The 13,178-nt window shown below is 45.7% G+C and overlaps 1 protein-coding gene across 4 annotated transcripts in view; it reads right to left on the reverse strand.

Moving 5' to 3' along the window:
- Chfr (checkpoint with forkhead and ring finger domains) overlaps nucleotides 1-10,797 on the reverse strand; it is a 30,192-nt gene extending 19,395 nt beyond the window's left edge. For 3 of the 4 annotated variants that reach the window (XM_051161774.1, XM_051161777.1, XM_051161775.1), the window contains exons 1-6: nucleotides 10,481-10,684; nucleotides 6,941-7,040; nucleotides 3,307-3,416; nucleotides 2,375-2,434; nucleotides 2,039-2,254; nucleotides 168-332 (exon numbers count right to left, since the gene is read on the reverse strand). In XM_051161774.1, the coding sequence (XP_051017731.1) occupies nucleotides 168-332; nucleotides 2,039-2,254; nucleotides 2,375-2,434; nucleotides 3,307-3,416; nucleotides 6,941-7,040; nucleotides 10,481-10,610 (781 nt within the window). In that variant the 5' untranslated portion in view covers nucleotides 10,611-10,684. The other variant, XM_051161773.1, reaches the window with a different exon arrangement.
- Nucleotides 10,798-13,178: the final 2,381 nt, after the last annotated feature.

A 13,178-nucleotide genomic window follows, 5' to 3' on the forward strand; every position in this document is an offset into this window, starting at 1 on the left:
GAGCACACTGCAGGCCACAGCCACCACAGCACAGACCACAAGTGGGAGCACACTGCAGGCCACAGCCACCACAGCACAGACCACAGGTGGGAACACACTGCAGGCCACAGCCACCACAGCACAGACCACAAGAAGCCAAAGGATGCACAGAACAGTAAGGTTCTAACCTCCTTTCATCTTTTTTTTGGCAGGCTCCAATTTATCATGGTCTTGGGTTTCCATCAAAGAAAAGGATGCTTCTTTGCCTTGGAGAGCTGGGGGAAGTCTAGAGAGTTCACCATTTGCAACAAGTGAACTACATTCTTTTGGGGAGATGCCTGCATTCCCAGGTCCTGTGAAGTAAGACAGGGACAAACAAAAAGCTTCTGATTTACCTGCTTCAGAATAAAGTCAGGAAAGAGTCACTGATTTAAATTAAGTGTTTATGATCAGAAACCTCATCTTAAGAATGATGCATGCTGTACACAAATACTCCTGTGAGTCGTATCTTAGATGCACGAGAGCCCATCACTGTGCTAATGCAGCTAGAGGCAAGCAGTGCATTCCCATGGAAAGACATGCAGGGAGGCCCGTGACAGGACTGTCCCTAAATACTGGGTCTAACATGTACAAGTGCACATTCTTGCAACCACAAAATGCTTATTACGTCCTAAGTAGCCCCAAGAGGTGTGAGACAGACACACTTTTGACAGGCATGGGGAGTGTGGTAAAGGGAGTAACAGCAACTGACCGAGCTCTGACCTGCAGAAGCTTAAGCATCACAGGCAACTGGAATAAACTTGGCTAAAAATCAGGAAACTGCATTATCCTCTTTTTTTTTTTTTGAGACAGGGTTTCTCTGTGTAGCCTTGGCTGTCCTGGGCTTGCTTTGTAGACCAGGCTGGCCTCAAACAGAGATCCGCCTGCCTCTGCCTCCTGAGTGCTGGGATTGAAGGCGTGGCCACCGCGCCCGGCTCCCATCGCCCTCTATCTTACTCATAGTGTGACAGCCCAGCATACACGTTCTTTATAGCACTGAAATGGTAAGTACTAGTATTCAGGGAAAGAACTGGGTTATAAGCACTAGTATTTAGGGAAAGAACTGGGTTATACTATCTAAAGCAAAAAACATGGGGTAAGGGAATTGTTTCAGGAACAAGTTAATTCATATACTAAAGAAAGAACAAACTCTAACTATGCAGGCCATCTCCTGGTCCTGGGACCTACGCGTCCTCTCACCTTCAGAGCCTTTTACATTCAGCTTTTTATTTGAGGACAAAGAGTATACAAAATGGCACTTCTATGGAAGGTACCAGATGGGGAGACTGAACATATAAAAGCACTTACTGTACCAGCTCAGATCTGACAGGTACTAAGTCTTAACTGTAATTATTTTGTTAGCATAAAAATACTTCAGCAAACATAGAATTATTTTCACTTTACAAAAGTACACCAGATATGAGTCATTACCTAGTTCAGGCAATCTGATTGTCAGAAGGTTAACAGAGCCTTCTCAGACTGTACACACGGATTGATGGAATAGAATACAGATGCAATAATGAAGTAGGTTTTCTCTGAGTGTTTATTTGTGTGTATTGCTGAGGATCAAACCAAAGGACAAAAGAAAGAAAGAGGACGAGGACAGGCCACAAGGACTAGGGCATGTAGCACTGGATCTAACCACACACAGCTCCAGACAAAGCGTGAGCAACACGGTGACAGAGGAAAGAGCCCATTCGGAACATGCAAATGCACAGAGCTGCATGGGGTCTCCTTGTAGGTGACAGAGTGCTCTGTAATTAACAGTGATGGCCATGAAGCCTTTCGATTGTACCTAAAGCGCTGATGGCAAGTAAACATTGACTGAGCGATATTTACAGTGTATGAGTCATATTTAGATCAAATAATAAAAACACTATGTTACCGAAGTCCTTAATATTTAGTTGTTCTCTTGGGAATGGAATGTCAGTGCAAGTGACTACAGAACACTTACTGAGGAACGGATACACTGTATCTCAAGGAACAGAAACTGTGACTGTCACAGCGGTCCCCATCTCACCAGAGCTAGAGGAACGCTTTTGCCCTGCAGAGGTCAGCTCTGGCTCCGTAGAAGAGGTAGAGGCCGTGGGGAAGAGGTCTGATGTCGATGTTGATGGCTGTGATTCCTCTAAGCATGTCTGAGCCATGGGTGACGATGGTGGAACCTGGGGATCATCACCCTGCCCTGGACCTGAGGAATCTTTGGTCACACGGAACATATTTTCTTTATTGGCTTCTACAGGCACAAAAATAAAAGGAGTGCACTCAGAACTCAGAAAGACACATAGGGGCTGATGGGCCATCCCTAGAACCCAAAACCTCTACAATGCGAGGCCTTCGCCATATGCTCACTCACCAAAGGAGTCTTGAGTCAAGCTTGGCTTTTCACTTAAAGACTCATAGAGGTATGCCACATCTGAAAGGAAATTCAACAAATCAGGGGCGGTGGCCCCAGTGCAGAGTGAGACCGCATCTCTCCTGCTCCTTTGGTCACATCACAACCTGCCTTTTGATTTTCTCTTCTTTCTTTTTTTCTTTGAGACAGGGTTCTCTGTGTAGCAGTGGCTGTCCTAGACTCGCTTTGTAGACCAGGCTGGCCTCGAACTCATAGCAATCCTCCTGCCTCTGCCTCCCGAGTGCTGGGATTAAAGGTGCGCCACCACGCCCAGCTGATTACCATCTGGTAACAACATTCACCAGTTTAAATGATTCTAAGGGGAAAATGGTCTCCTAAGACAGACAAGAGTGAAAAGGCACCTTCACTAATAACTATAAACCACTAGAGAGGAAAGACGCGAGGCCGTCTGTGTTGCCCATTATGAAGACTTATGGGATATTCATGTCCTCTCTTCTCCTTGCCAACAATGACTTCACGACTTCATGGTAGTCTTCAAGTATTTCAGGGACACTTCAGAGATCCTTCCACCTCTCCTTATCACAACTCCGTGGAGCTGGATCCAGTCTAACCTTTGCTGCCTCTTGTAAAGTCTCCGAGAGCAGACCTGCTGATGGCTGCTGGGCCCCTATCTGGATTTTATTCTCACACTCCAATTCTACTGTTCAGCTCAGACCAGACCAGACTAGACCAGCCAGCCCATTTACTCTTCCTTGGCTGCCATTATGAGATGTACAGCTCCTGACAGCCTTCTTGAAGAAAAGCCCTGCCTGAGGAGTCAGCATCCCATCCAAGTTCTTATTCCATGAACCTCCATAACTGTCACTTTCTGGACAGCTTCTTGGTACAACACCTGGGAAAAGAATCTACACCAGTTACTTTTCCTCTCTTACTGTGTTCTGGGTCATTCTTCCTGTATACCAAATAGATGATGTCCCCACTCTGCAACGGGTGAGCCTGCTTCTTGACAACATGCAGCTTGTTGATTACTGTTCCATTGGTGCTGTAAAGAACACAGAACTGTAAGCGGCCCTACCCAAAATAAGATGAACATTTTTCTACCAACATTAAGAATTCCGCTCAGCATTACCAGTTTGAAAATACTCGGACAAGAAACTATTTAACCACCTATATATGCAAGCACTGCCTAACAATGCTCTAGACAAAAGGCTTGCCTGTTACTACCTGCTCATGGCAAACTAGAAACCCAACTATCTAGTAGAGTGGTTTTCTCTTTTTCTTCTTCAGTAAAGATTACTTTTTACTTCTGCCTTATTTTTTTTTATGTGTACAAGTTGTGTGTGTGTGCGCGCGCGCGCGCGCGTTTGTGTGTGTGCAGTGCCTGTGGAGGTCTAAAGAGAGCACTGGAATTGAATGGACATGTGGGTAAATTGAACCCGGGTCATCTGCAGGAGCAGAATGCTTTTAACAGTCCTACTATTTCAACACAGGCTCTTTCTCGCATGCCTCCCGGCAGATCCTGGGTCTGACTCTGAAGCAGCACAGTGCTGTCGTTTCCTCTTTCCTGAGCTGTTGACAGCTCTGCCCCTTTTCTTCGACAATCATGTCCCGTCAGTTCATTCCTGAGTGAACACTGAGCCTCCCAAAAGATACATTCAGGACAAAAGCAAAACAAACTTTGGGCTTTTGAATGGACGGCATGCCTGCTGTGCTCAGAAGATGCAGTGACCCTATTATTATTATTGTTATTATTATTATCATTATCATTATTATTTTATTTATTTATTTATTTTGGTTTTTCGAGACAGGGTTTCTCTGTGTCGCCTTGGCTGTCCTGGCCTCACTTTGTAGACCAGGCCGGCCTCGAACTCACAGAGATCCGCCTGCCAATGACCCAATTAAAATCACATTGCTGGATGGGGAGCCACAGTGCATGTCCTAGGCCGCGAGTGTGGGGACAGGAAGAACTTTTTGGTGGAGACCTATTAGAAAGTCAGGAGATGAGTACATGATGGGCAAAGAGCTCAGTACCCTGAACATAACATCCAACAGCTGGGCCAGGCTTTGGTGCTGCAGCTTCATTCCTGAGGCCCAGCACTGGAAGGTATTTATATTTCAGAGTTGCACAGTTATTCTCTCAGGTCAAGGAACGGCAAACATTTTCCATAAAGCACATGTCACTGGTTCAATTCTGTGGTCACAAAGTCTCACTCCAACTACTCAGCTCTGCCACTGCAACCCAACAGCAGCTGAAGGCAGGACAAACATACACAGAGCTGCTGCCTATGTCCCTGATAAAACAGTATGCAGACCTCAGTCCCGACACAGCCCTGGCACCAGCCGTCCTCCAATTGTCCATTTGCATATCTTTCTCAACAAGCGAACCTCCGCTCTCAGACTAAAGCCCAAACGGCCTGCTATGATTACCATGCTTCATCTGAGCTAACCCCACATGTCCTTGCACCTCTGCCTGGACTGCCTGCGTCTCCTCTATCCTACCTCTGCTCCAGAAGGCAGCACCTCTGACAGGAAAGATATTATCTTAAGAGGAATCAGCCCACTAAGACCTAAGCTGGATTTTGACCTCTACAACTGTCAAAAAGTAAAGTCTATAGTCTCTTAAGTTACTAAGTTTGTACCAACTTGCTATGCAGCCTCAGGGCGACAGCGTTAGAAATAGCACCAGTTTCTACAGAGTTAAGAGGTAAAGGAATCTGATCTGCTAGCTACTAAAACAGAAAAAAAAAAAAAAAAAAAAACCAAACCATTAGCTCTTCCTAGAAAACCTTGTTCCCAGCTTCTGACCCTGAAAATGGTGCCTGATCTCTACAGGTAAACACATCTGAAATCCCAGGACTCAGACTGACGGCAGGAGGAGATGAGTTAGGCTGCCCTGAGATCCACAGAGCAGTGTGATAGCGTATCAGAAAACCAAAACACAATCCCCCTAAAACTTAACTATTTGATGTACAACTCAATGTACTGCCAGAGGGCTACATACTGCAGGAACGAAAGATAATGAGACATAAAGAGAGAGTTTGGAGATCTTCTGCAGGGTTTCTTATAGTAAGAAGAAAATCAGAGCGATAAGTGTCCACAGGGAAATGCTAAGTTTTCATGAATAAATGGAATGTCTCTGTCAAATCCTTCTAGGAGTCAGAGAGAGGCTGGAGAGATGGCTCAGAGTTAAGAGCAGAGGTCCTGAGTTCAATTCCCAGCAATCGCATGGTGGCTCACAACCATCTATAATGAGATCTGATGGCTTCTTCTGGACTACAGGTGTACATGCACACAGAGCACTGTGTACATAATAAATAAGTAAGTCTTCTTTTTTTCCTCTTTTTTTAATATGTCAGGGAACCCTGAAGAAGAGGAAGTGCAAAGTGTGTAAGAGCTGGAGGGAACAAAGGACAGGCACTGAGAGGACGAGGCCTTCTAAACACAGCAGGACCAACACACACACAAACTCACAGGGCCTGACAAGATCTGAAAGGACAAGTGAGTGCATGTCCCCATCCCTAACAGCTGTCTCCAGCTGACAAATGAAAAATTAGTTTTCGCTGCCTGTAATCCCAGCACTCGGGAGGCAGAGGCAGGTTATCTCCATGAATTTGAGGCCAGCCTGGTCTACAAAGCAAGTCCAGCACTGCAAGGCTTCACAGAGAAACCCTGTCTTTTTTTCTTTTCTTTTCTTTTTTCGAGACAGGGTTTCTCTGTGTATCCTTGCCTGTCCTAGACTCGCTTTTGTAGACCAGGCTGGCCTCAAACTCACAGAGATCTGCCTGCCTCTGCCTCCCAAGTACTGGCTTTAAAGGAGTGCGCCACTGCCACCTGGTATTTTATTTTTTTGCTTTTCTTTTTTAAAAGATTTGTTTATTTATTATGCACATCAAATCATATTATAGATGGTTGTGAGCCACCATGTGGTTGCTGGGAATTGAACTCAGGACCTCTGGAAGAGCAGTCGGTGTAACTGCTGAGCCATCTCTCCAGACCCCTTGCTTTTGTTTTTTGAGACAGGGTTTTTCTGTGTAGCCTTGGCTGTCCTGGACTCTCTTTGTAGACCATGCTGGCCTCAAACTCACAGAGATCCACCTGCCTCTGCCTCTCTGAATGCTGGGATTAAAGGTGTGTGCCACCTCGCCAGGCTGGTATTTTACTTTATTATATTTTACTATTATTTGTTTGTTTTCTAATTAGGCAGAATAGGGGTGGGTCCAGATGGGAAATAGGTAAGGAGAACTGAGAGAAGTAAAGGAAGAAGAAATTGTAATTAGGATATATTATACCAAAAAGTCTGCATTCTATACAAGAAAAAAGAAAACTAATCAATATGTTTTAAATCTTATTTTTGAGTCATATTTTGGTTCATTTGATTTAGTTTGAAAATGAGCCACAGGAACTAAAGCACACCCAGGATCCCATGCTGGAGACTGGAGAATGTACATCCTGATGCTGAGGGAACCTGAGCAGCACTTGAGAAAAAGGAAGAAGCCTTTGTGTACACGACGTAACTGCACTGTCCACTTCCTAACTTACAAAGGCAAAGTCTAAGAACATGCTCACCTGGTGTCTTCCAGTGTCACCTGACCAGATTTTTCATCAACTATAAGTTTACAGTGATCTCCAGAGACCAATTTATTGCTGGGGAAAGAGAGGTCACAACCTGAAACAGATGGCAAGAAGGCACTGACATTACTGTGGGTTCTGTGAGTCCTACCACCTTGCTTTCCCAGTCTGTGACCAACTGTGCCCTCACACAAACACCATTTCAATACTTAAGTGTTAACTTAAGGTAAAGGGAAAGGAGAAATGCTCCTACCTCACCGCACCCAGTCACCTGGAAGACACCCCATCATAGCAACAGCTTCTTCATAAGTTTGATCACACAAACAGCTCAACAGATGAAAAGTTTCTAAATTGTAAAAACAAAACAAAAAACCCAGAAAAACAAAACCTAAACTAAATGGGCTTAATTACTTTTCGCTATTTTATTTACTTATTTATTTATTTTTGGTTTTTCGAGACCGGGTCTCTCTGTGTAGCTCTGGCTGTCCTGAACTCACTCTGTAGGCCAGGCTGGTCTCGAACTCACAGCAATCCGCCTGCCTCTGCCTCCGAGTACTGGGATTAAAAGCGTGCACCACCATGCCCGGCCTTTTCACTATTTTAAACTAGTCCTCTGGCTGGAGAGATGGCTAAGAGGTTAAGAGCACTGACTGCTCTTCCAGAGGTCCTGAATTCAATTCCCTGCAACCACATGGGGGCTCACAACCATCTATAATGAGATCTGGTGCCCTCTTCTGGCCTGTAGGTGTACATGTAGGCAGAGCACTGTATACATAATAATAATAAATATTAAAAAAAATTAAACTAGTCCTCAAGTTTTTCCTCTATTGAAATTTGGGTTTCATAAATCATAAAACTTAAGTAATAACAGGCATAGAAAATATGATTAAGCAGAGTATCAGAGGGGCAAATACGAGAAAATATAAAATAGAAAGGGATCTTTATTAAATGCAAAGTGGAAAATACTTTTTAAAAAATTAGTGTTTTCTTTAAATCATGTATGGTGACAGACTGTATCACTAGAGCTCCTCTCTTTAAACAAAATGAACAAGCTAGGCAAGAATCTCAGGACTGAGGTTCCCAATAGGCTATGGCAGGAGAAATCATACGTAAAGGCCAGCCTGAGGTATATATCCTAAGACTGTCTCAAAACAAGGACAGAGGCCCTGAGGGTAAGGAGGAGGCCACGTCCCAGGTGAAGTCAGCCTTATCCGGGTTTTGCTTTGGCTTCATCTCTGACCTACGGGGGTGCAGCTGTCTTTGGCTACTTTGTGGGTTCTTCTTTCTTCCACCTTCCCCACACCCTTTCCTTCTCCCCTTTCAACCCTCTAACACTAGGTAGGAGGGAAAAAAGAATAGAGGGGAAATGGGGTGTTAGCCTTAGACTGCTTCCTGCTGGTCAGGGGTGTGTCAGGGTTCCTTGGGGCAAGATTGATCTTCACTGTCAGGATCTAATTTCTTCTTTGCAAATGACTATTTAACAAACTGTGACCAACAGCAACCAACCAACAACCAACAATCCACCCCACCTCTTGGGCCCTAGCATTTATATACACTCTGAAAAGTCCCTGTAATTCTAAACCTCACACAACTGCAGAAATGATCTGCTGCTGGCAATGTCTGGCAGCCGCTGTGGACAAGCTGAAGCAGCCCCATATCCCACACTTGAAATTAAAATGCAAACATATTCTTATAATATTCTTGTGTTTAAAAAAAAAAAAACCCTAAAATTCCAAAATTGTCACTATATATGGGTGGAGGGATCAGAAGATTCAATACTTTCCTCTCATTGGGCCACCAAGGTTTTTTTGTTTTGTTTTTCAAGACAGGGTTTCTCTGGGGGCTCAGAGGTTAAAGAGCACTGGCTACTCTTCCAAAGGTCCTGAGTTCAGTTCCCAGGAACCACATGGTGGTTCACAACCATCTACGATGAGATCTAGTGCCCTCTTCTGGCCTGCAGGCATACCTGTGGGCCACCAAGTTTCATTGGAAGGAAAGCAAAGAGCCAATGCCAGGATCTCTCCCTTCATCTCGTATCAGAGAAAACCTTCTGTAAGAAAACAAGTCTAGACATCTAATGACTCAGAGAACCTGGGGATGAGTCCTTGTATAATATACTGGCGCTAACCAGGTTGCACAGATGGTTACATTCTGCTCCAGCCACCATCTGATGGTCGTGAGTTGCTGGCACTCCTGGGTATCTGCGTACACGGTACCTAGCAGGTTTAGATGCAGCTGATCATCGCCTAGATTTGTGCCAACTGGCTCTACAACTGAGCTCTGAAGGGGACTTCTGTCTCTGTTAGCATGCTTTCTAGGAAAGCCTTCATGTCAAGCTACAATGGAAGCTGTATTGCAAGATTCTGGAAGATATATTGTAGGTCAGGGTTTCTCTGTATAGCCTTGGCTATCCTGGACTCGCTTTGTAGACAAGGCTGGCCTCGAACTCAGAGTAATCCACCTGCCTCTGCCTCCCGAGTGCTGGGATTAAAGGTGTGTGCCACCACGCCCAGCTCCAGCCTATTTTTTGAGACAGGGTCTCTCACTCTAGAGCTCAAGAATTCTGCAAAACTTTTTGGTCAGCCAACTTAGTGGTCCTTCTGTCCTGCCTCCCCAGAAGTAGGTTTACAGTCATGCACCAACACCCAGCCTGTCTCATAGGTGCTGGGGATCTGAGCTCAGGCCCTCCACATCTGAACTAGGCCCTCCCCAGGCCCAAAGCTGGGTCTCTTACAAGTAGTTCACGTAATATTTCATCAACCCTCCTAGCAAAATAAGGTAGACAGAACGTCATAGAAAGGTGTGCTGGTGACCCAAGGCGAGTCATGTTGGGCTTTGAGTATGACGTTGTTCAAATTCTCAGTTTCCTAGGTTCACTAAATAAAATATTCTAGCTCCTGAACTTTGAATTCTTTTTAAATAGAAACCCTGCAGTTATAAATTGTCCTAAATTGTCCTCTGAGCACTGGCTTAGCAGGGTTCTATTCTACCAGCATATTCTTGATTCTCATTTGTCTCGAAGCAATTTTCTAAAGTTCCTGGGGCTTATTTTTTTCACCCATCAACAGTGGTGGGTAATTTCTACACACCTTTCCACTTTGCCTTGTTATTGATTTCAAATTCCGTTCCGTCGAGAAAGAGAAGTGTATAGTCATGAGTACAAGACCGTATTCTGAGGGATATATTTACAGATCTGCTTTATAAAGTTGTAATGAGAACTGAACAATACCCACCGTCAAACATCCAGAGGAACAACTGCACAGACAAATAAATAACTAAAATAATAACAAACAAATAAGGAAGGTCTTACTGGAAAGTCCATTTTATAGGGGGGGAAAAGCAGAAAACACAGCGCACCCGCCTCCCCATTCTAGTAGCTTCTGTCCCGCCAGTCCTTTACTTTCAAGTCCTCGGCCGGTTCCCCCACCTCCCTCAGCCCATCCTGCCCTAGGCCCTTAGCCCCTGTTCTCAGTTGGGGACCCCCCCTTTAGGTCCACCCCTTCAGCCCTCGTCCTCACTCCACTCTGGTTTCCGCACCTCTCCTCCTCCCGATGGTCCACTCGCGTTTCCACAGAAGAATTTGGGGTTCGCCCTCCTCGGCGCCTAGACGAAGGAGCCTGCCCCAGGGTTCCTGCGGTGGCGGCTGCTCTTCCCCGCGTAGCTCCATAGGACTCACATCTACAGAGACCCAGAAACGCCGCTCAAGGACTACTCCGTAAACTCCGCACCGCCGCCCGGCCGGCCGCCCGCTTACCCCCCGCCCTGCGCGGATGCCGGAACCGGCCGCTCAGCCGCCGCCGCCGCCGCTGTCAACAGACATCGCGGGTCCCTCAGCTGATCCGCGGGAGGCCAGGGGGGAGGGGACGTAGGGCGCTACGCCCAGTGATTGGCTGGTGGCGGTGCCCACAGAGAGCGGCGGCTAGAGCGGCCCCAGGAAGAGCTTTCCGGATGGGGCGGGGCGGAACGATCTGAGCCTGCGCAGACAGGGGCGGGGCGATCTGAGCCTGCGCAGACAAGGGGGGGCGGGGTGCGCTTACCTTGTTGCCATCTTTGATGCTGGCAGGCGGATTTACTCTCCTGCAAAGCATGGAAGTAGCTGTGAAGGGCGCCATGTTAAGTTAAGGCAAAAAAAAAAAAAAAAAAAAAAGCACCGGTAACTTCTAAGTTGGAAGGCCCTCAAAACCTTGCTTTGTAATACAGTACAGGCAGCCTCCAAGCCAGTGAATTAGTGACTGACACAGAGTGTTCAGGCTGCTTGCTGTCACGCGGGGCACCTGCGTTAGTGAGTTAGTGTGGCCTTCTAGGCCTGCCCACTAACGCTTGGCCTCTGCAGTGCGGTGGGCAAGGCTGGCGTAGGCTCACCCCATCCTTAAGTCTTAGTTTCCTCCTCTGTCCACTGAGGGGATCATAGGCTTGTGCTGGCACACAGTATGTAAGCACTTGTAAATTTGATGGGTGCCCAGATGTCCTACTGTGTGGTGTGGGGGTTCATATTTTGGTTTTTGGTTTTTCGAAACAGGGTCTCTCTGTGTAGCCTTAGCTGTCCTGGACTCGCTTTGTAGACCAGACTGGTCTAGAACTCACAGAGATCCACCTGCCTCTGCCTCCCGAGTGCAGGGATTAAAGGCGTGCACCACCACCGCCCGGCTCAGTTTTCTTTCTGAAATGAATTTGGGCTCTTTGATGTCTAAAAGTGTCCACCTCTAAGAAAGGCTTGCTGTCCTATGCTCACAGTGGTTTATCAGATTCCTTGTTGATAGAACAGACTGACCTGCGTGATTTAGATGCTATGCTCAGTCCCGTTTAGACCCCAGATTCCTTCAGCTTAGTACTGCTATCGTTGGCAATGTACGCTTTCAAGAAGAGCTTTAAAAGCCTTCACTCCATGAACACTGGGAAAAGATGCCTCAGTGATCTCCACTTGTTCTCAGCTGTCCTTACTGTTCTGCATGCAGGATAGGTAATGATGTAATATTCTTAATATAATTTCTGTAGGTAAATGTGTTTGATGATTCTCCATTTTAAGTATGATTAAATGTGGTTCTGCAGTCATACTCAGATGTTGAGTGGAAATAATTGGGTTTTGAAACTTACCAGCTGAGCAGTCATTTCTAGAGAGAGAACTTGACCAGACATCATGAAAAAGCAAAGATTTTGATCTGCCACTCTGATTTCCAGACCTATCCTGACAAAATTCGGAAGGAAAGTGTGTGTCTTCGAAGACTCCCACCACACAAGGAAATGACGTTTCTCTAGGTAAACACACTAATTGATCGGATTTGATCTAAAATAATATTAACACTTTAAAGGAAAATTAGATTTTTTTGTAAATCTGCTCTCCTACAAACACAGACTCACCTGATACAACTCCAAGTATGTATTTAGTTGTTTCTTAGGAGATCTTCCACTGTTGAAGGTGTTGGGGAGGACTTCAGTGAGTTTCATCTTAGCTGAACAGCTTGCCTTTTTAATGAGGTAGAAATGATATCCAATCAGTTATACTCCACCCCCTGGGAAAATCATGGATTGACGGAGAAACACATTGTTACAGGAGAAACACATGATTGCAGTTATGTATGGAGCCTCATTCACCTAGGATATTAGTGGCGTATAGTCTGGCTCTGTCCCTCACACCAAACAGTAACCTTCTCGTGCTCTGGATTTTCCTACGGTGTGTCTCTGAAAGTCCTACTTAGCCTCCCAAAGCACCAGACAATGCCCAGTGTACTTTGCCCACTGCCTTTGTAGTCCAAAAAGGAAATAATAAAAAGAAATGTTGACACATGTAAACTCTGGAGGCTGAACTTTGAACTCATAAAAATCTTAAAGATTTTTAACTTTTAAAAATTTATGAATATGAGGGCATGTAAAAGAATGCAGTGCCCACAGAGGGTGAAAGAGGGTGTCAGATCCTCTGGAGCTGGAGTTACGAGTAGTCATAAGCCAACCACGGTCAGTGTGGAAAACAAGTGCCAACCCTCTGGAAGAGCAGGTCTCACTCTTTATTAAACAGCCACCTCTCAAACCCTCATATACATTTTGGTGAGTGCCAATTAACTTAAGTTTAAATAAAATACAAATATATATATATATATAGGGGGGGGGGTTTCTCCGCGTTGCCTTGGCTGTCCTGGATTCACTTTGTGGACCAGGCTGGCCTCGAACTCACAGTGATCTGCCTGCCTCTGCCTCCCGAGTGCTGGGATTAAAGACGTGTGCCACCACAGCCTGGCCT

The sequence above is a fragment of the Acomys russatus genome, chromosome 19 (genome assembly GCF_903995435.1).
Source record: "Acomys russatus chromosome 19, mAcoRus1.1, whole genome shotgun sequence".
NCBI lineage: Eukaryota > Metazoa > Chordata > Mammalia > Rodentia > Muridae > Acomys > Acomys russatus.